At 48.8% G+C, this 21398-nt stretch overlaps 1 protein-coding gene across 2 annotated transcripts in view; it reads right to left on the reverse strand.

Annotated features, from left to right (window-relative positions):
• Nucleotides 1-4369: 4369 nt before the first annotated feature.
• The window catches only part of PLEKHD1 (pleckstrin homology and coiled-coil domain containing D1), a 32869-nt gene continuing 15840 nt past the window's right edge, over nt 4370-21398 (reverse strand). For both annotated transcript variants that reach the window (XM_045564854.1, XM_045564862.1), the window contains exons 7-13: nt 12413-12507; nt 10844-10937; nt 9208-9386; nt 8514-8646; nt 8019-8163; nt 7210-7359; nt 4370-6901 (exon numbers count right to left, since the gene is read on the reverse strand). In XM_045564854.1, coding sequence (XP_045420810.1) covers nt 6732-6901; nt 7210-7359; nt 8019-8163; nt 8514-8646; nt 9208-9386; nt 10844-10937; nt 12413-12507 — 966 coding nt within the window. In that variant the 3' untranslated portion in view covers nt 4370-6731. The remainder of the gene's footprint in view (nt 6902-7209; nt 7360-8018; nt 8164-8513; nt 8647-9207; nt 9387-10843; nt 10938-12412; nt 12508-21398) is intronic.

Genomic DNA, 21398 nt, shown 5'->3' on the forward strand with positions numbered 1-21398 from the left:
AAAGCACGTGAGGTCCTTAAGATGAGAAACTCTGAATCTGCTATATATAGCTAGACTTCCAGAAAAGAAGAATTCTCACAGGACCATCAGTTACCAAACAGCTGAGTCAATTCCTTAAGAATTCATGATAGAACATCTCTGGGTGGACATTCTTGGAGCCTAGAACACAGAGGAGCTCAATGTATTTATTGAATGAATGAATGAAAGAATGGAGGAAACTCACATTAAAAATTTACATTTTTTTCCAGGGGATTCTAGAAAGAACACTGGCCTTGAGCTCACATACTTGAACTTCCACTTACAAGCTGTGTGACTTTGGACAAATCTCTTAACCTCTGTGGGTTCCATTTTATTTATTTATTTATTTATTTATTTTTGGAGACAAGGTCTTGCTATGTTGCCCAGGCTGGTTTTGAACTCCTGGGTTCAAGTGATCCTCCCACCTCAGCCTCCTGAGTAGCTGGGATTACAGGTGTGAGCCACTGCACCAGCTGTCTATGGGTTCCACTTTTATTTTCTTTCTTTCTTTCTTTTTCTTTTTTTTCTTTTGAGACAGGGTTTCCCTCTGTCACCCACGCTGGAGTGCAGTTACATGATCATAGTCCACTGCAGCCTTGAATTCCTGGGCTCAAGCGATTCTCCCATCTCAGTCTCCCAGGTAGCTTGGACTACAGATGTACACCATCATGCCCGACTAATTTTTTTATTTTTTTTGTAGAGATGGGGGTCTAGATATGTTGCCCAAACTGGCCTCGAACTCCTGTCTTCAAGCGATCCTCCCACCTTGGCTTCCCAAAGTGCTGGGATTACAGGTGTGAGCCACCACACCCGGCCCCCTTTTTTTTCTATAAATCAAGGAAAGGGATGTTGTGAATACAGAAAAAAAAGAAATCAATGTGCAAGTGTATGGTATGTAATGGACTCAACAAGTGATGGCCAAAGCAGAGTTCTTTGTTTCGTATCTTAAAGGAGAGAACAGCGGGGAGATTCAACACCAATAGTGCAGAACCTCAGCAGTGTCACAAAGCCTCCCCCGCCCCCAGAAGCCTCCGCGCACTTTCCCACTGGAATGTGCAGGCCGGCTCAGGGCGTGCTGCCATCTGCTGGCGAGAAGGAAGAAGTGAACACGAAGCACACCTTAGCGCCAGGCTGGACTGGGGGATACCTGGAAAGAGGGCAAGAAGGGTTGGGCTCCAGTTTCCCCTCCCCTGTGACCCTCCTGTCCTTCAGGAGGCTCTCCCCATTGGCCAACAATTTGTCAGAATAGCAAGATTACAATCAGTTTTTCTTCTTAAAAGTAAGTGATATTATTCAGTTTTAAAAAGGAAGGAAGGCCAGGCACGGTGGCTCACACCTGTAATCCTTGGACTCTGGGAGGCCGAGGCGGGAGGATCGCTCAAGGTCAGGAGATCGAGACCAGCCTGAGCAAGAGCAAGACCCATCTCTACTAAAAATAGAAAGAAATTATCTGGACAACTAAAAATATATAGAGAAAAAATTAACCGGGCATGGTGGCACGTGCCTGTATTTCCAGCTACTCGGGAGGCTGAGGCAGGAGGATTCCTTGAACCCGGAAGTTTGAGGTTGCTGTGAGCTAGGCTGATGCCATGGCACTCTAGCCTGGGCAACAGAGTGATTCTGTCTCAAAATAAATAAATAAATAAATATGAATAAATAAAAAGGAAGGAAATTCTGACACAGGCTATGACATGGATGAACCCTGAGGACATGTCACATAAGCCAGTCACAAAAAAGACAAATAATGAATAATTCCACTTATGTGATGTATCCAAAGTAGTCAAATTCATGGAAACAGAAAGTAGGATGGTGGCTGCCAGGGGCTAGGGGGAGGGAATGGGGAGTTAGTGTTTAGCGGGTACAGAGTTCGAGTTTTGCAAGATGAAAAAGGTCTGGAGACTGGTTGCACACAATGTGAATATATTTCACACTACTGAACTGTAAACTTAGAAATGGTTAAGATGGCAAATGCTAAGTTATATGTATTTCACAATAAAAAAAACCCAGTAAGCAATAGGGATAAGCACATGGTAGGTGCTTGATCTCACACCACAGAATCACGAGAAACATGTGTTGAATGAAGATGGAAAGAAGTGATGCTGATCGATGGCCTCAGACGCCAGGTTGAATATGACAGTGGACATCTTCCCTTTTCTAGGAAAGCCTTCCAAGTGACCAAGACTAGTCAAAATTACCTTTTCCTTGGGGTGATAAATTGTCTTTCCTGTTCTCATCTTAAAGCCAAAATTTCCTGTTTTCAAAGAAAATGCTGAGGGTGGCATGGTGCTGAGTTCCACCTGAGCCAGAACCTGACCTTGTATGTTTTTGCACACTGGTGACAGTGACAGCCAACCTTCAGTTGATTCCAGGACTGCAAAGTTCCAGATCAGAGAACTTCAGAACCACAAGGGTTCTGAGCAGCCTCGTGAGATTGAAGAGACTTCTCTCCTACCTAATAACAATGTATAAATACATATTATAAAACATTTTAAATAGTGATCTTTCAAAAGCCACAGGGCCAGCAAGTGGCAAAGCAGAGGCCTGGCCTTTGCCATCAGAGCCCTCCCCACCAGCCCCCCAGAGCTGCTGGCATAGTGTGTGGCAAGCTCCTCAGTGTCTTGTCAGTGGGGCACTGCTCTGCAAGGGGGAAGGGCCTTCTCTTGGACACTCCAGGGCCCACCAGCTATAGTTTTGCCAGCATAACCGGGGCAGGTTGAGTCCATTCCTAGCAGGACTCTTAGCCCAGAGGCAGGTATCAGATCTCCAGGGGAAGAAAGGCAGAGTGCAAAGAGAGCATGAGCCCCCAAACACATGGCTCTGCAGCTGCCTGGGTATCACCTGGAGCCCCTGGTGTCGAGCATTCCTGAATCACCCCAACTTCCCTGCCTGGTTACCGAGTCTCATGGGGAGGCAAAGCCAGAGAGACACAGATTGCTAGACCCACAGAATGCTAGACTGTATTTAAACATTTGGTGACAGTGGCAGGTAGAGTTTGCTGCAAGGGGATTCAGTATATTAAGACCCCATCCCCCAGGATTCCTATGCTTGGAGTATTTCCTCAACTTCCCATGAGTACCTGTAACCCAGCAAGATGGAGTGGGGAAGCTCATCTCTGGGTCAGAAGAGTTGGTAGCCATGAGTGGAAGCCCAAGTCCAGGGAAGGGAAGAGGAGGTGGGGTGTGCAGAGTCAGGAGAACTGAACCCGAGAATGTTGACACCACACCCACCCACACGCACTTGGGAGTCTGGATAACCAGTTTCTCCCCGTCGCCTTGGATATCTGGGAGTGGATCTCTCTTCCAAGAGGCAAAGCCAACCATTGAATCCTCTCCCAAAGCCTTGCAAAGGACACCCCTCCACCCAGGGGTGGGACAAGATGAGAGAAGTCAGCAGCTTTTCCTCCAGGAGTCAAAGCCACAGAGTTTCTGGCTTTGAGGAGACCTTGCAAGGCCTGGGGGTCTGCGAAGCTTCATCATGGCTGACCGCAGAAGCACAAGGTTCCACAGAGCTGCTGGGCTTCATCTGAGGGCTCCAGGGGGGCTGTTTGGTCCAGTGGGTTTAATTACCTTCCTGGTAGATCAAAGCCGACACACCCCTGGGCTGGCTCCCTGAGATGGGAGCAAGTCTTCTTCCACTATTGTCATTCATTGTGGGCTCCAAACCAGACAGCCCAGGCCATGCTGAGCTGGGTGGGATTGGAAGGGGTTGGGGAGAGAAGTGCATCCCTCCAGAGATGAATAGAGGGGTGCGTCCTTCACAGGGGCGGGGAGCTGGGGGGTGGGTCAGAAGCCAGTTGTTTCCCAGGTCTCCTGTCTCATCCATTAACGTCTCCCCGGGGGAAACACACAAACCAAACAGGAGGAGCATCCGGTCGCCACCATTTCTCACTGATTTCTGACTCTCCTTTATGTCAGAACTAAACAAACTACTGACGACTAAACAAACAAAAGCATAAACCTCTCCCTAGCAGAGCAGGTAAAACTGTCTGTTTCTGGTAGGGATACTGAGACTAGCAGGTCATAAATTTAGGTGTCCGTTGTCTCCCTGAGGATATTCTCCATGGCACAGTCGGCTCTGTCCCTTTGGCCTGTGCTCCAAGCAAAAGAAAATCCAGCTGATTGTCCTTGTTACACAGGGACAGCCAGGACCTCAGGGTGGGAACACAGGTTTTTCAGTTAATTATTAAGAAGCCACTCACAGGAGGAGCAGCAGCGGGAGCACGCCCTCGTGTGTAGAGAAACGTGCGGGAGTGTGCAATGGAGACAGTACAAAAAGGTGAGTCTATAATTCTGCATTTGGCCTGCAGGGAGCAACATCTCTCTAGCAATGACCACACCACATACTTACGAGGTACTGCAGGAAACACATTTAATTGGCCAAGGACTAAGAGGTTTGTTTTTAAAAAATAAAAAACGAATCAGATCAATATATTGCCACTGAGCAATCTCCACCCCTACATCGCTTCATATAGAGGTGTTGCCCTTTTCCTATTTACAGTGCTAGGGATAGTAAGCTTTTACCAAATAAACAGTTAGGGACTGTTCCGTTGGCTGAATGGAACCAGGCTTGCCTGAGGCATGGAAAGTACAAGGTGAGATCAGAAGGAAAGGAACTAGGGATTGGTGAATGTGCTTGGAAAAGCACTGCTGTGGTGTGAATGTCTGTCCCCGGCCAAGCTCATGTGGAAATTTAATGGCCATTGTACCAGTATTAAGAGGTGGGACGTTTAAGAGGTAATTGGGCCACGAGGGCTCTGAGTAGATTAATTATTGAGGGAGTGGGTTAGTTACGAAAGGATGAGTTTGGCTCCTCTCTCTTGCCCTCTCTTTGCCCTTCAGCCCTGGGAGGATGCAGCAAGAGCAGCAAGAAGGCCCCTGCAAGATGCGGGCACCTTGACATTGGACTTCCCAGCCTCCAAAACTGTGAACCAGTTTCTGTTCTTTATAATCACCCAGTCTCAGGTATTTTGTTATAGTGGCACAAAATGGACTAAGACTAGTACTTTTCTTTCTGATGAATGGCTTGCCCAGGAAAAACAAATGCTTTTGAAAAGTTCCAAAAGATCTTTCTCCAAGAGCAAGCCATTATCAATTTAATTCTTTAAAAAAAACAAAAACAGTAATCTTGGTTTTTATAAATCTTCCACCTCATTTCAAAGTTCATCTGTCATACATATTAGATAAACAAGTTCCAGGTTTATGCAGGTTTATATATGTTTAAAGCTTTTACATTTAGACTCAGCCCTTTCAAATGCATTGATTCTAAAGTGCCTCACCCCTGACTCCAGCTAGATTCTGCAAAGGCTGGATGAAGCCATCAAAGTCCACCCGCTCCTGGGGGGAGGACCATGGAGGTAAGTTTCACCAGGCAGCCCTGAGCACAGAGCAGGTCAGCCAGCCTGGACGTGGCTAGCCTGGCAGCAGACGTGCACGTATTCTCCAAGGCAGCAGCATTCCTCTTCCCACAGAACAGGCTGGGCTTTGTCCTGCAGCCACCTGTCCATCTCTCAGAACATCTTGGTTTTCCAAGCAATAGAGAATCAGCACCTTTAATAACACGTGCCCTAGGGCACCCTGATCCCAGGTAGATCCCTTTTTTTGAAAAGGCCAACAGACTCAGGCAGCTTTCAGGGTGGGCCTGTAAGGAGAAGGGCAGGGCAGACTGTGGGTGAGGGGCAAGCGCCATAGCCCTCCACCCACCTCCTGAAACCTGCAGACCTAATGACCAGAGCTGACCACTGGCTTCTGGCCTCATCGCAGCCCGGGCCCCCCATCTGCAGGGTGCATGATCACATTGCCTCACTGGGCAAAGCCTCTTAGGGAGAGGAGGCAGCAAGGCCACCGAAGCTGGCAGGGAGACATCTGTGATCTCTCAGCCACATGGGCACCGCCTCCCTGCCCCACCAGGAGTAGGGGATGCAGGAGCCAGAGCCACTTTCTTTCACTCTTGGCCTTGCTGGTTCCAGTTCCCAGCCAGGGCCCAGGGCCTAGGTGTGTATGCAGGAGGGATACCAGTGGGATCACACCACCCTCACAGGATGTTGAGGCTGCATGTGGGTGAGCCCACCTGAGGGGCAGGGACAGCAGCAGGTGGCCCCACAGCCAGGGCCCAGCCTTAGGAAAAGCAGTTCTGTGTCAAGTGTGTGTGTGCCACAAGCCCAGAGGCTGCTGTCCCAGGTCCCTTTCTTCCCTACTCCACCATGTGGTATGAGTGAGGGGCCTCGGCTGAGGGCTGTCTGGCTGGGTGTCAAGAGCAGACAGTCAGGGAACCCGGGGGAAAGGGAGTGTCCAGGTGGGGAGGTCAGGCCTTTATACACAAGGACCAGGGGCAGTGTCACAGGGTGACACAGGACCAGGGTGGCAGAGTCACAGAGAAGTGTGGTGGGCACCAGAGAGGGCTGCAGTCTCCGCCCAGCAGGGCAGGCCCTGCCTGTTCACACAGGGTAGACAGCCTCTCCCCTGCCCACCCCCTGACCAACAAATATCTCCAGGTACAGCTAGGCCTTGTCCTCACCTCGCAGGGACCTGGCATAGACCCAAGGGTAGGGTTGGGGTGGGGGTGAGGGAGGGCGTCCCTGTCCCTTAGGGGTGAGGCTGACCCCCAGGGGCCTCCCAAAGGAGAGGGGCCAGGTAGAGTTGGGCTTCCCTCTGCTGCCCCTTCCCGACCCTTGGCCCTGGGCCCAGAAGAACGATCGGGAGGCAGGGGAGCAGCCATCACTTTGCACCCCGGGAAAGCGCTGAGGGGGCTCCAGGCTGGGCGGCCATGAAGTGGTAGACGGATTCCCGGAAGCGCTGGTCCCTGCTGAGCCGTTTGGCCACCTCTTTCAGCTCCTCCATATTGTTGGCTTCCAGCTGGGAGGTCATGAAGGACTGGGATGGCTTCACTGGGGAGACAGGCGTGACCAGGCCCGTGAATGGCCCTCCCCCGCAGGGTCTGGCTGTCCCCAGCTTTGCTCCCATTCTCTGTGCTGCTGAGCTCCTCCCAGCCCTCCCCACCCGTGGGCTTCCAGGAACCTGATGCCCTGAAAATGCCCACATTTTCCCAAGGACAGCAGAGCAGGCTTGAGGCCACACTGTCCAGCCTCCAAGCTGGACCAACCCTTCTCACTGCCTGCCCTGCCCTCTTCCTGTCTTGTCACCAACAGCCTGTGACCGCCCCACATCCCCAGGGCCCGCAGACGGCCACACTCACTGTCGTTCCAGGAGGTGCTGGACCGGCGCCGGTGGAAGCGGCAGCTCTTGATGCGGCGAGTGGCCGCCTTGTGGATGTACACCGAGTTCTTCATGATGACCGGCATCTTGGCCTCCAGCTCGGCGTTCCGGATGCACTCCTCAAAGAACCCTGTGGCGGCAGGGCCAGGAAGGGTGCCACACGACTGCATCCTTCCCCCCAGCCCTGGCCCTCCCTTCCCCAGGATCCTGGTGGGGCTGAGTGGGAAACGTGTCCATCTCATCCTTTGAGAGACCAGAGCCACCTGCTGAAAGGTCACCCTTTGCCCCTCAAAGCATAATTTGCAGCCATCTCAGGGGCAGGTCTGTTGAGAACAGAGCTCTAAGCTTGTGAAAAGGGAAAGAAATTCCAGGCTTTCCCTACCCCTGGCCCCCACCCAGATCCAACAGCCAAAATGAAGCAGTGCCAAGGAGCTGCTGCAGGCGGGGGTCTGGAGAAGAACCTCCATCAATATCTATGGGAAGGCTGGGCATGGTGGCTCATGCCTGTAATCCTAGCACCCTGGGAGGCCAAGGCGGGAGGGTCACTTGAGCTCATGAGTTTGAGGTTGCAGTGAGCTATGATGATGCCACAGCACTCTAGCCCAGGCAACAGAGCAAGACTCTGTCTCAAAAAAACAAAAAACATAAAAACCCCAAATGTCTATCAGATACCCCCATGCACACGAGGCCCTGTGAGGGGCTCTGGGCCCTGTTCCGGGCTCTCCAGGGCCTACGCTGGGCTGGGGCTGAGCTCCAGGGCTGGGGGCCAGGCGGGCGAGCAGGGCTTACTTTTCAGATGGCTGACATCAGCCCGCATCCTCTCCTCCTTCTCCTTATTCCGCACCTTGGAGTTGAGCCCTTGTTCCAGGCTCCGCAAGGCCCCCTCTGCCTCCCGCAGGCGCCTCTCCAGGTCCATGCGGATCTTGACCTCAGCCTGAGGGTGAGTGGAGAGGGAAATGAGAGGGCAGTCAGGTCTGGGAGCGGATGCCATCTACCCCGGAAGCCTTTCCTGGTCACCCCTGGTCAATGAGCTTGGGTGGAAGTTACCACATCCTCCCCCTCCTTGTCTCAGCCCTGAACCAGATGGCCTGCACTTGTCCCTGCACCAAGCAGGCATCTGTCACCAATGCAGCAGATGCACTGCTTCCCCTTGTGGTGGCTCCATCCCCATACCTGGACTTTTGGCTAGATGGGCAGAGATAATTCGGGCAGCTACCAGGTAAAGTGCAGGAGTGTGAGGGAAGGGCCCTGAGCACCAGCTGCTCCCAGTGGGTCCGGCTGCACCTTGAGCTCCCGCTCAGCCTGCTGCTTCTCTGCAGTCAGCTCCTGCAGCGAGTTCTGCAGCGCCTGGGACTGGCTCGAGTAGAACTCACGCTCCTCCTCCAGGGCCCGGGAGCGCTCCTCGTTCTCCTTCATCCTACAGGGACAGAAGAGGCACTTACTCAATGCTCACTCGCCAAAAGAGGTGGCCAATGGCAGGGTGGCCCCACTTAGAGACCTGGCTGGAGAAGCCAAGCCCTAGGCTTCGTGACCCCCAAGACTTCCTGGGTCCAGGCACCCAGGTGATGAGAGTATGTTGTGCTCAGTGATGGGAGCCCTCAGCTTAGACTCAGAAGACTGGAGTTCTGGCTCCAGAGCTTGCTAGTTCTGTGACCTCAGAAAAGTCACACCACCCCTCTGAGGCTCGGTTTCCTCACATCTAAGAGGGCTAAGAGAACCTGCTCAGCCTGCCACAAAGCACCGTTATAAGGACCTGATGACCCTGTATGGTTCACACTATTGCAAGAGAAAATTACCAAGCCAGCTTTGGGTGGGGAAGGTGGTCTTCCCATTTGCCTCGTGGGGAAACGGAATCCTAGGCCAGAGGAAATGAGTGACCCATCTGGCCAGTGCCAACTAGAACTCAAGTCCAATTGTCCAGTTTGAGGAAGGTTACCAAACCCCAAAGCTGATCATGGATTTAGGGTCTCAGGCTCACCGCTTCTCGGCCAGGAGCTTCTCCTCCAAGAGCTGTTGCATCTTCTCCTCGATCTGCCTGAGGTTGCTATGGAGACCCCCACTGGGAGAGGGCTGCTCACTCTGATTGGCCAATGTCTGCAGCTGGTTCTCATTCTCTTCCAGCATCTCCAGGGTCTTCTTCTTCTCTATGGAGAGTTCCTGGCATGGCAGGAGGAAAGGAAAAGAAAGAGCCTAATTTAGGTTCTCCAACATGGCTGCCCTCACCTGCCTTTCAGTTCCAGGGAGTGATCCATGCCTCTCTCAATCCTCTGTGAAAGCTGAAATGTCTTCATTCCTCTCCTGAGGTGAAAGGCCAAGGTCTTCCTCACAACCGGCAAGGTTAGTCCTCCATGGAGGGAGTCAGAAAGGAACCCAATGCAGTGGAAATGGCACCTTCTAGAACTGGGTCCCAAGGCCCAGAGGCACCATGCCCTCCAGAGAGAGCGAGGGGATGTATTGGGCTGATGTGAAAAACACCCAACAGGAGCCAGCCCACGAGCATGTTTAGATGTTCTCCCCATTTATCAGACTGGGATTTGGCACCACACAGAAATCCTGGAGTTGAAAACATCCATGGGAACCACCTTCCATGATGTGAAACAGAGAAAGATAAACAAATATGGCACTACAAACAAGGCTCCAGTCAGTCAAGAGAGACTGGAAACACTTGCAGCCTTCAAAGCAATTCACAGATTCAGACGTGCATGGGTCATGCACCACGTGCCAGGCCCACTTCAGGGGCTGGGCTTGGAGAAACCATTAAGACACAGTCCAATGAAGCTCACAGTTTGGAAAACACACCTAGAGTGTCAAGCCCCACCACAGATATACAAAATGCCATAGCAGCCCAGAGTGCAGAGTAAATACCTGCCTAGAACAATCAGGAAAGCTTGACCAAGGAGATATTTGAGCTGAGTCTTAGAAGGATGAACAGGAGTTCATTCTTTAGGTAGAGGAGAGGTGGGAAGGATGCACCGTGCAGAAGGAATAGTATGGGCAAAGGTATGGGGCATGAAAGAGCTTGGCCTCCTCGGGGTACCTGAGCTCAGCGGCTTGGAGCAGGGGTTGGGTCTTTGTGCGGGGTGTAGAGGGATGGCTGAAGGAGAATGGAGCAGGAGGGAGAAGAGGCTGGGGCCAGAGTTCACACTTGCCTGCCATGCTAAGGAGTTTGCAGTTTGTCCTTGACCCGTGCCCCTCCCCTTCTCCCTCAGTCTCTGAGGTATCGGATGGAGGTGACCTGGAAGTTGATTTCCCTTCATGCTCTATTCACCCAGGAGCAACCAAGTGAACAAGCCACAAGAGGGAAGTGGTGGGAGGCCTTACTCTCCACCCTAACCAGTCCTCCATCTAGTATAAAAATATAAGCCCTGAAGAAGGTGGATGTCCTGAGGCCATGGTCTGGGCACAGGCAAGCTTAAACTTGCCCTGGGTCTGGGAGCAACCACATCCTGCTTTGGGCTTCACGCATCAGCTGGAGACCCTTTAGGTCAGTGCCCCTTCGTGACCATTCTCCTAGCAGATAATTCCCTTCGGAAACACTGTCACAAAAACCAGTATCACGGGGCCCAACCAGCCAGCCTGCGTCCCAGTTCCCCAGCCCACCAGCGGCCCCTCACCTCCAGCGTCTGCTGCAGGGACTCTGTGAGGTGCCTCAGTTCCTTTTTCTCTTGTTCCACACCCTTGAGGCATCTTGCAGTCAGTTCCAGCTCCCTGTAGGGACAGAGGGCTGGGTATGGCAGTGTCCACCTCTCCCAGCCTCCTCTGCACACAGAAATGCTTGGGCTTCACCTCACTACAGAGCTCAGAGTGGCTCTCGAATGGCCAGTTCCTCTGCATGGCTGGGCTCCAGTAGCTGTAGGGGCCTGGGGCTGAAAGAAGGAGATCCTAGCCCAGTGGGGTTGTCACTTGCTCCAGGTGCACATGCATCTGTCAGGATAAACCTGGGGCCACCCCAGAGGCAGACGGAAGCACTGGAGAAACAAAGAGACCCCAGCTGCACCCCACCTTCCTTGGACAGCATCTGCTAGAATGCACACTCATTCTGACATGGGACATGGCTAAGGACCTGCTGTGGGGTAACATGCTCCTTGTTGTCTTCTTAATAAACCGTGGCCACCTCAGGCTTTTATACTGGTTTCCCCTCATCCTGCTTAGGATGTCTTTCCCTTCTCCTGCCCAATTTTCAAAATCCTGTTCACCTTTCAACGCCCAGATCAACCTAACCTCTATTAGAGCCCATAAGGACTATGCATCTATCTTAATTCCTATAACACAGGAAATATGCACTATGCCTTCTAGCACTTTTTATATATTATGGCATTAATGCTTCCTAGGTGTGAGTCTAGTTTTCCCAACCTGATCATAAGATCCTCAGGGAAGGAGACTTATCTTCCATTCTAGTGTCTGGCACAATTCTGGAAGCTGAGTAGGTGCTTGGCTATTTAATTGAGAAGATTCTCTGAGTTTCTCCCTCCCCAAAATACATGTCTAATTGACTTCCTTTTATAAGGTGGTTGTAAGAAAAATTTTTCTGGGCTGTCACAGATCGATGAGTAGTGATGATGATAATGATGCTGATGGTGATTATGGCCACCACCGTCAACACTATTCAGAGAGGTAGCCTCCAAATTCCTGGATAGGCTGCATCAGAATCACCTGGAGTGCTTTTTTAAAAATATAGATCTCTGGGCCCTACTGTCAAGAGATTCTAATTAAGTAGATGATTCTAATGTGTGACTAGATTTGCAAACAATACATGAGACTAAAGATCCCTAAGGACATCATTAGCCAAGATGTGGAAGGATTGTGCAGGAAAGACACAGAAGGTTGGGGGTCTTGGCCAACAGCACCCCAGGCCAGCTTGCTCCTGTCTGCTCCTGGGTAAGAGGCTTTCATGGAGACAGGAGGGCTTTGTTGCTTGGAGGGATGCCTGTCTGCACTCGCCATGCCTCATACTCCAGTGGGCAGAAATGACTCATTTGTAGAGGGGTGGTCTACAGATTCTTCTGGGCACACCCAATGTCTGGAGCATTGGGAAGACGGACCCAAACCAAGTCAAGTATTATAGTATCTCTTGGCCGGAGGCCTTTCCAGGCCTGACCGGGAAGGTGGCCTCTGTACCTGTTCTAGGGTGCTCTAACCTAGGAGCACCCCCTCTCACTCCCATCCCAGGGCACCACACTCACCTCTTGATCTGCTCCTGCTCCATTCTCAGCTCCTGCACCACCTCCTCAAATTGCTGCTTCTCAGCCTCCAGCACCTGGTTAAGGCGCTCAAGCTCCTGAAGAGAATCAGAAAGGAAAAGAAGAGTCACAGGCAGCAAAGCGCCTGAGATCAGGAGCCCCACTCTAATCCAGGGACCCTCTGGGATTCAGCACAGTCTGGGGTATATGTTGGACCAGACTTGGAATTAAGTCCTGAGTGGCCCTGGCCCCACTCAATGACAAAGAGTGTCAACAAACTCCAAATCTGTGATGAACTTGGCCCATTTAGAACACATTTAGCATGCTAAAGGCAGGGTTGAGACATGATGCCAACACTATTTCCTGTGCCTGGATGCAATTACAATTCTAGATGTCTACTCTGCTGGGCAAGTCCAGTCACTACCACCCTAAGGTGGGATGGCTGGCCCTCAAGCCTGGAGGAAAAAGTAGTGAGTGTGTATTTCCATATAAGATCCCTGGAGTGATGTCTGTTAGAAGTGGCAAGGTAAAGCCACTCCCAACCCAAAAGTCAAAGAATAAGGATTCTTTTTTCTTAAGGCACATGGGAAGCAATGGTCCAGGTGGCTACGGCTTCCCTCTATTCAGCCCCAAAGGTACAGGAGAGCCAGAAAGCTCTGAACAGGCCCCAGGGGACCAGGCCAGTCCCTTCAGGAATGCCAGCAGGCCCACATGTTTTCCCAGCATGTATATGCCCTCCAGGGGTGCTATTTTCCTGGGATCAGTGACAGGTGGCATTGGGGGGCACACTTCATGTGAAGTTTGGCTTGAAGCATTTTTGTGACAATGTAACAGAGGGAATGGCCTGAAAAAGGGTAAAATATTTTAAGAGTTGTCTCTTTAAAACCTCCCCCACTCTTCTTGAGAATTAAAACCTGCATTCCTGCCCAAAGCCAATGATCAGAGGGTCAGGGGAGTATCCTTTATTCTTTGTACCACAGGAGATGGCTCAACAGAATTGTGTATCATTGGGGGAGATCATGAGATTGTCTTCCCTGGAGATGGGATGGATCAGAATCATCAACTATAATTAAATAGCAATAACCTGAAGCTGAAAACCCTCCCTTTAAAAGATCTGTATTTCTGCTTATAGAAAAGAAAATGGTACTTTAAGCTGGGAGTCTGCCATTCTCCTCATTTGCCAGCAAATTAATAAACCTCCCTTTCCTTCTCCTCAGACCACTTGTCCTGGTTCTCCTGATGTGGCCTCAGGGACAAGTGCTGAACTTTCAGTAATAACAACTGCTTTGTTCCTCCACGTTTTACACTGTGGGGGGACATTATATCTACATAAACTTTCTTTCTCATCTACCAGCTCCAACTTACACTCTCATTTCCACCTGGGGGCTTTGTTCCCAAGGATAATGGAAACCCCACCAGGGAGAAGTTGCCATGGACTCTGAAGGAATGCAGAGAAGAAATAAAATATGAGGGAGAGGGAAGAGGCTGCTTTCAAACCCCATGACCTCCATCCTAAACTTCTTACCTAGAGAACTGCTATCTCTGTCCCTTCTAATCATTATTGGCACTTTTGGCGTGGATCATCGGTTACAAACTGACCTCAGGTCTACCAAATGCCATCACCAGGGCAGCTCACTGGTACTCTGGTGCTCTTCCTGGGCACACTGCATGGCCACCGTGCATCTGCTAAAGCTGGGTGGGCCATGGCTAAGGTCAATGGAGTGTAAGCAAAAGTGTGTTACTTCCAGGCAGGTGTCTTTAAGAGACACTGTGTGACATGCTATGTTCCCTTCCCCCTGCCATGGCAACTTGTGTCTGTACATGATAAACCACATAGAGACCTAATATAGATATAATTAAAATTTTATTCTTGTAGACGCCACCCCACCCCACTGCAATATCATATGCAGACACATGATATTATTGATAATGATGATAAGCCTATCTATAGCCTTAGGTTTGACAAACCTGACTTACTGCCTCTCTTTGGTGGCCCCTGCCTGCTATGACAGGACTGTTTGTGGGCCTGGAGACATTACAAGCTGCAAGCATCCCTGAGCTTAGACCCGAAAAACCACAAAGGCACCTGGCTCTCACAGGTCTTGAGGCTTCTGCTGCTTCAAAAAGGATCCCCCAGGACCCAGCTGGAGGACCCGCCCCCACAACCTCAGCTTCTCCCTCCCTGGAAAGTCCTTTTCTCCAACACTCCAACGTGCAAATATTTGCCTTTACTTTATATTACACTGGGATATCTTTTTGTAGTAGAAAACAGAGGAGGGTAAATAATTAAAATCCCACTCCTTCTCTCCCTAGCATTTAAGCACCTCACAATGCCAGCAGGTCCCAACTATGACTCCAAGAACCAGAAAGGGAAACTAACCTACCTGAAAATAATAAGGCAGAACAATCACTTGGCTTTTCTTATCCCCTCCCTCCCTTGGTGGTCCCAGGCATATGCACTGAGATGCTTCGCCTACCTGAGTCAGTAACTATACCTGTGGGGCAGCATTCATTGCTCTGTGAAAGAGTCAGAGAAACAGGTGCCCATGAATCCGAGCCCTCCAGGGTCAAAGAACTTTAAAAACAATCAGGTCTTCATCAGATGCTTGAGAGCCCTGCTTGTTTTTCCTGCCCAGGGATGGTACACGTTCTGCTCGAATGGCTCTCACAGTAAGGAGACAGCCCGTTTCAACCCTGAACACCCTGCTAAAAAACTTCTTTACAGGCTCAACCCTCTGCCAGGCTCAGCACTGCTGCTCTCTCTGAAAGCTACAAATACAAAAGCATTGATGAATGATGGAAGAATTTGTTGAAAGCTTTGTGGGGCTTCAACGAGAGGGTTATATCTAATTTATGGAGCAAAACTTCCCTCCAAAACCCCTTAAGGCATCCTGTCCTTTGCCAAAAACTTCTTTCTCTCCCTTCAGCAGCTGCCTCATTCCCCTGGCCTTTCTCGGTCTCAGCCACACCCTCCCCTGCCTGTCTCCTCTGCCATGAAGCCTGTGGGTTCCGGGCAGCAAAATAAGAGCCGGTGAACAGCTCTTAGCTGGCGAAACCAAGGACAGCAGCCAACACCTGGCCACTCCAAGTTGTTCAAGCACACCTGGGGGTGGGGGGCAACCCATTTCAACTCCCAGATTCATTTGAGCCTAAATCTGCCTTCTTCATAACTTCCTTCAGTGGGTCTGACTTCTCCCCCTTGGGACCATAGAACAAGACTAATCTCTTTCTCTTCAAGTAATTGAAAGAGCTACTGTGTTCCCAAGTCTCCTTTCCTCCAAGCCAAACAATTCTGTTCACCACGGTTCACAGGACATGATTCCCACTCCTCAAAAAGACTAATTATGCTCTTTTTTTTTATCTCTTTTTTAGAGAGACAGAGTCTCACTCTGCTGCCTAGGTTGGAGTGCAGTGTTTTGCTTGCCTAATATCTTCTCCCCCTTTTAGTAACAGCAGCTCGTTTTTCCTCTGGTGAACAACCTTCCCTGACTTTTAATCCATATGACTTGGATGGGGTTAACCCCACTTCCAAATCCAGAGGTAGGCATGTGACGTAGGCTTATTCAGAGATACTATAATGGGTTCAGTGAAGGGCAGGTGACTCAATTAAAAGCATTGAGAATTATTCCTAGGACTTTTGCTAGGACCATTGGCATAAAAAGCTCTATTTTTGCTGCAATTGGAAGTAAACATGGAGCTGTGAGGGGCTTTCACATGGAAAAAAAATTCCTGAGGATGAAGCCACCCAAGAGCAGGTTATATAGAAAGAGAGCTAATCTGGAGGATCACATTGTTGGAAACCCTTGGATCTTAGATTCAGCGATTCCTGAAACCATTAATAGAAGTAACCTGCCTAGGACAAATAAATTCTGTCCCCTGCCCATATTCTTTTTTTCCTTTTAAACTAATCTGTGTTGGGTTTCTATAATGTAGAATTGAAAGATAGGGACACATCCTCAATTTGTTTATGAACTTTAAAGGGCCAAAGGCCTGATCTTTTTAACTTTACATCTTTTAGCATGGTACCAGGTAAGACAGAGGGTCCTTGAGGTGTGATGATTGATTCATTCAGTCTCAATTTCCCTGAGCACCTCCAATGAGCTGAGCTAAGCACTGGAACCACAAGGAATAATTAGACATAGTCCTTGCCCTCGAGGAGTTCTGAATTTAGTACAAGGAGGAGGTATGAAAATGAACACTTTATAATATAACTTGGGCTATAATAGGAAAAAAGAAACACTGAAAACGATAAAAATGTTAATGAACTGATTAGCCCACAGAAACATTCTGCATGTCTGTTAAAAACTGATTGCTTTAAAAGTGTTTTTTTTCCCCCAGACTGAAAAAATGACTTCAACTGCATAAAATCTTCCCCCTGACCCCTGCTCCATCTCATGCACCTTTAGGGTGATAATAAAGGTGTATACCTGCTTACTTTGGGTCTATATGGCAACTTCCTTCTGCAGAGCATGAGATACCTTCAAAGGTATGATCAAATGTCTGCAATGTCATCAAGAGATATGAAGGGGACATGAAGGAGAAACTGAGGAACAGAGTTCGGTAAAGTGATAGGCTAAAGTCACCCAAGTGATGCAGGACAATTTAAACCAGGGGTTCCTGATCCTCTATTTATTCAGTTATCTTGACCTTCAACCTAGTTAGTTCTCTCTTCACTGAGATTACCAGGTAGAGAATGTTTATGAACTGGCATAACTTTCTTATTTGTGTTAGCTTTTCTCATAAAGGCCGAGAACGATGCTTTAGCTCCCCAAATCCGGCAACGTCATTCACTATAGAGCAAGTCAACACTGCTTAATGCAGTAATGGGCAATGCAGCCATTTGGCCACACTTCCCAGGTGTTTGAATGAATGCTGCTTACACCTCTGATGAAGCAGAGTACTACCTCTCGGTTAATCAGCCACTAGGAAAACCAACCCTGGGAACACCATAAGCATCTGGAAAAGCAACAGATTCATATGTTCCAAAGTCATCAAGAGCATCTTCATGGCCTGAAATGTAAAATAAATGCTACTTACAAACCAAATGCCTTGATGTGCTATTGTTGTTTTTAAAAACTTTTGTAAAACTTAAAGAAAAGGTACTCAGTCTATGGTATTTTGCTATGGCAGATCACACTAAGAAATCTATAGACTACTTCATCCAACAGCAGATTACATATTTTTCTCAAGCTCACATGGAACATCCACCAAGAAAGATGATATTCTGGTCCATAAAACACACCTTAACAAATTTAAAATAGAAATCATACAATGTCTGCTCTTAATCCACAGTGAAATTAAACTACAAATCAACTGCATAAAGATAACTGAAAAATCCACAAAATACTTAAAGATTAAATAACACATTTCCAAATAACACATGAGTCAAAGATGAAATCTCAAGAGAAATTTTAAAATATTTTGAATTAAATGAAGATGAAAATGCAACTCATCAAAAGTTGTGGGATGTAACAAAAGCAGTGCTTTGAGAGAAGTTTATGCCACTGAATGCATATATTAGAAAAGAAGAAAGATCTGAAATTAAAAATCTTAGCTTCCACCTTAGGAAACTAGAAAAAGAAGAGTAAATTAAATAGAAAGTAAGGAGAAGAAAAGAAATAAAAATTAGAGCAGGAATCAACAAAATTGAAAACAAAAAATCAACAGAGAAAATCAACAAAACCAAAGCTGGTTCTTTGAAAAGATAAATAAAACCCATAAGCCTCTAGCCAGGCTAACTAAGAAAAAAGAGAGAAAACATCAATTGCTAATATTAGGAATGGAAGAGTGGAAGAGGGGACACCACTACAGATACCATAGACATGAAAAGAATAATAAAAGAATATTATGAGCTCTCTACCCACAAATTTGATAACCTGGATAAATTCCTTGAAAGACACAATCTGTCAAAACTCACACAAGAAGAAATAAATAATCTGAACAGGCCTATATTTATTTTTTAAAAATTGAACCAATAGGCCGGGCGTGGTGGCTCACGCCTGTAATCCTAGCACTCTGGGAGGCCGAGGCGGGTGGATCGCTCGAGGTCAGGAGTTCGAGACCAGCCTGAGCAAGAGTGAGACCCCGTCTCTACTAAAAATAGAAAGAAATTATCTGGCCAACTAAAAATATGTATAGAAAAAATTAGCCGGGCATGGTGGTGCATGCCTGTAGTCCCAGTTACTTGGGAGGCTGAGGCAGGAGGATCGCTTAAGCCCAGGAGTTTGAGGTTGCTGTAAGATAGGCTGATGCCACGGCACTCACTCTAGCCGGGCAACAGAGTGAGACTCTGTCTCAAAAAAAAAAAAAAAAAATTGAACCAATAGTTAATAACCTTTCAAAACTGTAAGCACCAGGTCCAGATGGGTTCACTGGTGAATTCTATCAAACATTTAAGGAAGAAATTATATCAATTCTTTACAATCTTTTCCAGAAGATAGAAGCAGAGGAAATACATCCTAACTCATCATATGAGGCTAGCATTACTCTAATACCAAGGCCTGACAAAGATATTATAAGAAAACTACAGACCAATATCTCTAATAAACATAGATGTAAAAATCCTCAACAAAATATTAGCAAATTGAATCTAATAATGTATAAAAAGAATTATACATCACAACCAAGTGGGATTTATCCCAAATATGCAAGGCTGGTTCAATATTCAAAAATTAATTAATGTAATCCATCACATCAACAGGCTAAAGAGGAAAAAATATCCAGCATGGTACGAGGGTTTGTAGCAGCCCCTTCGTAGACTGAGCTGTCAGCTCAGACCTGCTGCCACTAAAGCCTTTCTCTACTATATTGTGTTGTTCTGCTGACTCTTGGACCTGACTTAAGTTTCAAGTACCAGGATGGAAAGAAGCCCCCAGAAGGCAAGTTTCAGCTCAATGAAAGGAAGAGCTTTCAAATAACTAAGCAAGAATGCAAAGGACACCTCCGGAGGTAGTGAGTTTTTCACCATAGAACCAGGAACAATATCCGTAAGAGAGGCCACTTGAAGTGGGAAGTTCTTTCCAACTCAGAGATCCTGCATTCTGACTGGGAGCACCCCAGGCGGCAGGCAGCCTGCCAGAAACCCTGTCCTGCCCTGGGCATTTCTGATTTCCCATGTGCCCGTCCATATGTGGCCGACCTCTCACAGCGCAGTCAGAAGAGGAAAGGTAGGCAGGCTGCCCGCCTCCTGGGGGTGAGAGACGTGGGCCTTAGGGGTCCAAGAGCCAGGCACCCTGGAAGGGCACAGTCTTCTGGCTCTGGCACGATGCACCAGGATGGCTCCCCCTGCACTCTGCTTACTCTCCCAGAGTCCCAAGCCCTTTCTGCCACGTGGAAGATGTCAGGGCTGTACACCACACCATGCACGTGGGCCTTTCCAGCTCACAAATCACTTCCCTGCATTCTATTCCATTAAGCCTCCCAGCAACCCAAGAGGTAGGCAGCAGCCAGCATATCTGTCATCAGATATCCCCAATGGAGAAACTGAAGCTCAGAGAGGTACCCAGGGCTGCACTGTCCGTGACAGAGACTCCAATCCAGGTCTCCTGGTTCCAGACTCTGAGTTTTCCTTTCGGCTAGGCTGCTTGAGAGACCACACGAATCAGGAGAATCTTCATCATGTCACTGGGCCATTGTACCCAGTGCCTTTCTCCGTGGCCTAGGGCACACCCAGACAATCTCTGAACTAGGGTGGATGTGGGAAAGATGCAGGGCACAGGCGGACCCATCCTATAGATCAGCAAGTTAAGGGAGGAAAAGCTTTGACAGAATGACTCAGTGGCAAAGAATAAAGTCTGACTTCTAGTCCTGACCTTGAGCATGCAGCTGACAAGCAAGGAGAACCGGAGTGCAGTTCTCTCCCCTCTGCCTGCCCAGAGCAGCCTCACTGTGGCTACCAGCTGGGCCTGAGCCCCACCCACATTTTATACCAAAAAAACCAGGGAGTCCACAGCTGACAGGCCTCCTGCCTTCACGTGCGGTAGCATTGAAGGAGGCCTGCGTGCAGTGGGTCTCCGCTGTCCTAGTTTCCTGGCTAAAGACCTAGATAGAGCATCTAAATTTTCCTCCAGCCAACTGCTGCCCCAGATTTAGCCTCTCTGATGGATAAGTCTGTCTCTCTCCCCGCCAGTGGCTGTGTGTCACTCCATCCCATCCCCGGGCTTCCTGAATCACCTGTCTTTAAGTTGCTGACAATACAGTGGAATCCTGACTTGAAATGTATAGAACTGTATAAAGAAAATGCCAGAACTCTAACTCGAGACCTGGAGGAGAGCCTGAAGACACGGAGGCCCAGACTCGGGGGGATGGGGGGTGGAACGATGCAGTGCTGTCGCGATGCCAATCCTCAAATCCACACCAGCCAAATACAGATTCTCAGTCTTTTTTTTTTCTTTTTAATCAACAAAATGATTCTGAAGTCCAGCTGGAAGGATAAATGAGCAAGAATAACTGATAAAATTTTAGAAGAAGAAAAATGAGGTGGATTGTCCTATTGGATTAAAATCAAGATGTAAAGTTGTAAAAATCAAACTGTTCATTCATTGACTCAATCCACAAACATCTATCGAGTGCTCATCTTGGGCCAGGAGCTATGCCAGGCCCTGGGAATGTCTGGAAAGCAAAGGGGACATGGTGCTTCTTGCCTGTAGGGCCGGATGAAGAGCCCAGGGAGGGCTGGCTGGGAAGGGTGAGCAGCTCCTAAGAGACAAGTGAGGCAGTCAGGTGCTGAGCCAAGGTGATGGCCCCAGCCCTACTGCGGCTGTCTGGGACAGGACAAGGAGCAGTGGCAGAAAGCAGTGGACTAAATCAGGCCCTCCCTCTGTGGGCTCCTCTGGACAAGCCACTCTGCATCTTCAGGCCTCAAACAGTTCACATGCAGGATGGGCCAGTATTGATAACATGATCATAATACTACCAGATACAGATATTCATTAACCACATATTATGTACCAACCCCTTGGTATGGAACATCTCACTTCGCCCTCATGAC

Source organism: Lemur catta, chromosome 1 (assembly GCF_020740605.2).
Source record: "Lemur catta isolate mLemCat1 chromosome 1, mLemCat1.pri, whole genome shotgun sequence".
NCBI lineage: Eukaryota > Metazoa > Chordata > Mammalia > Primates > Lemuridae > Lemur > Lemur catta.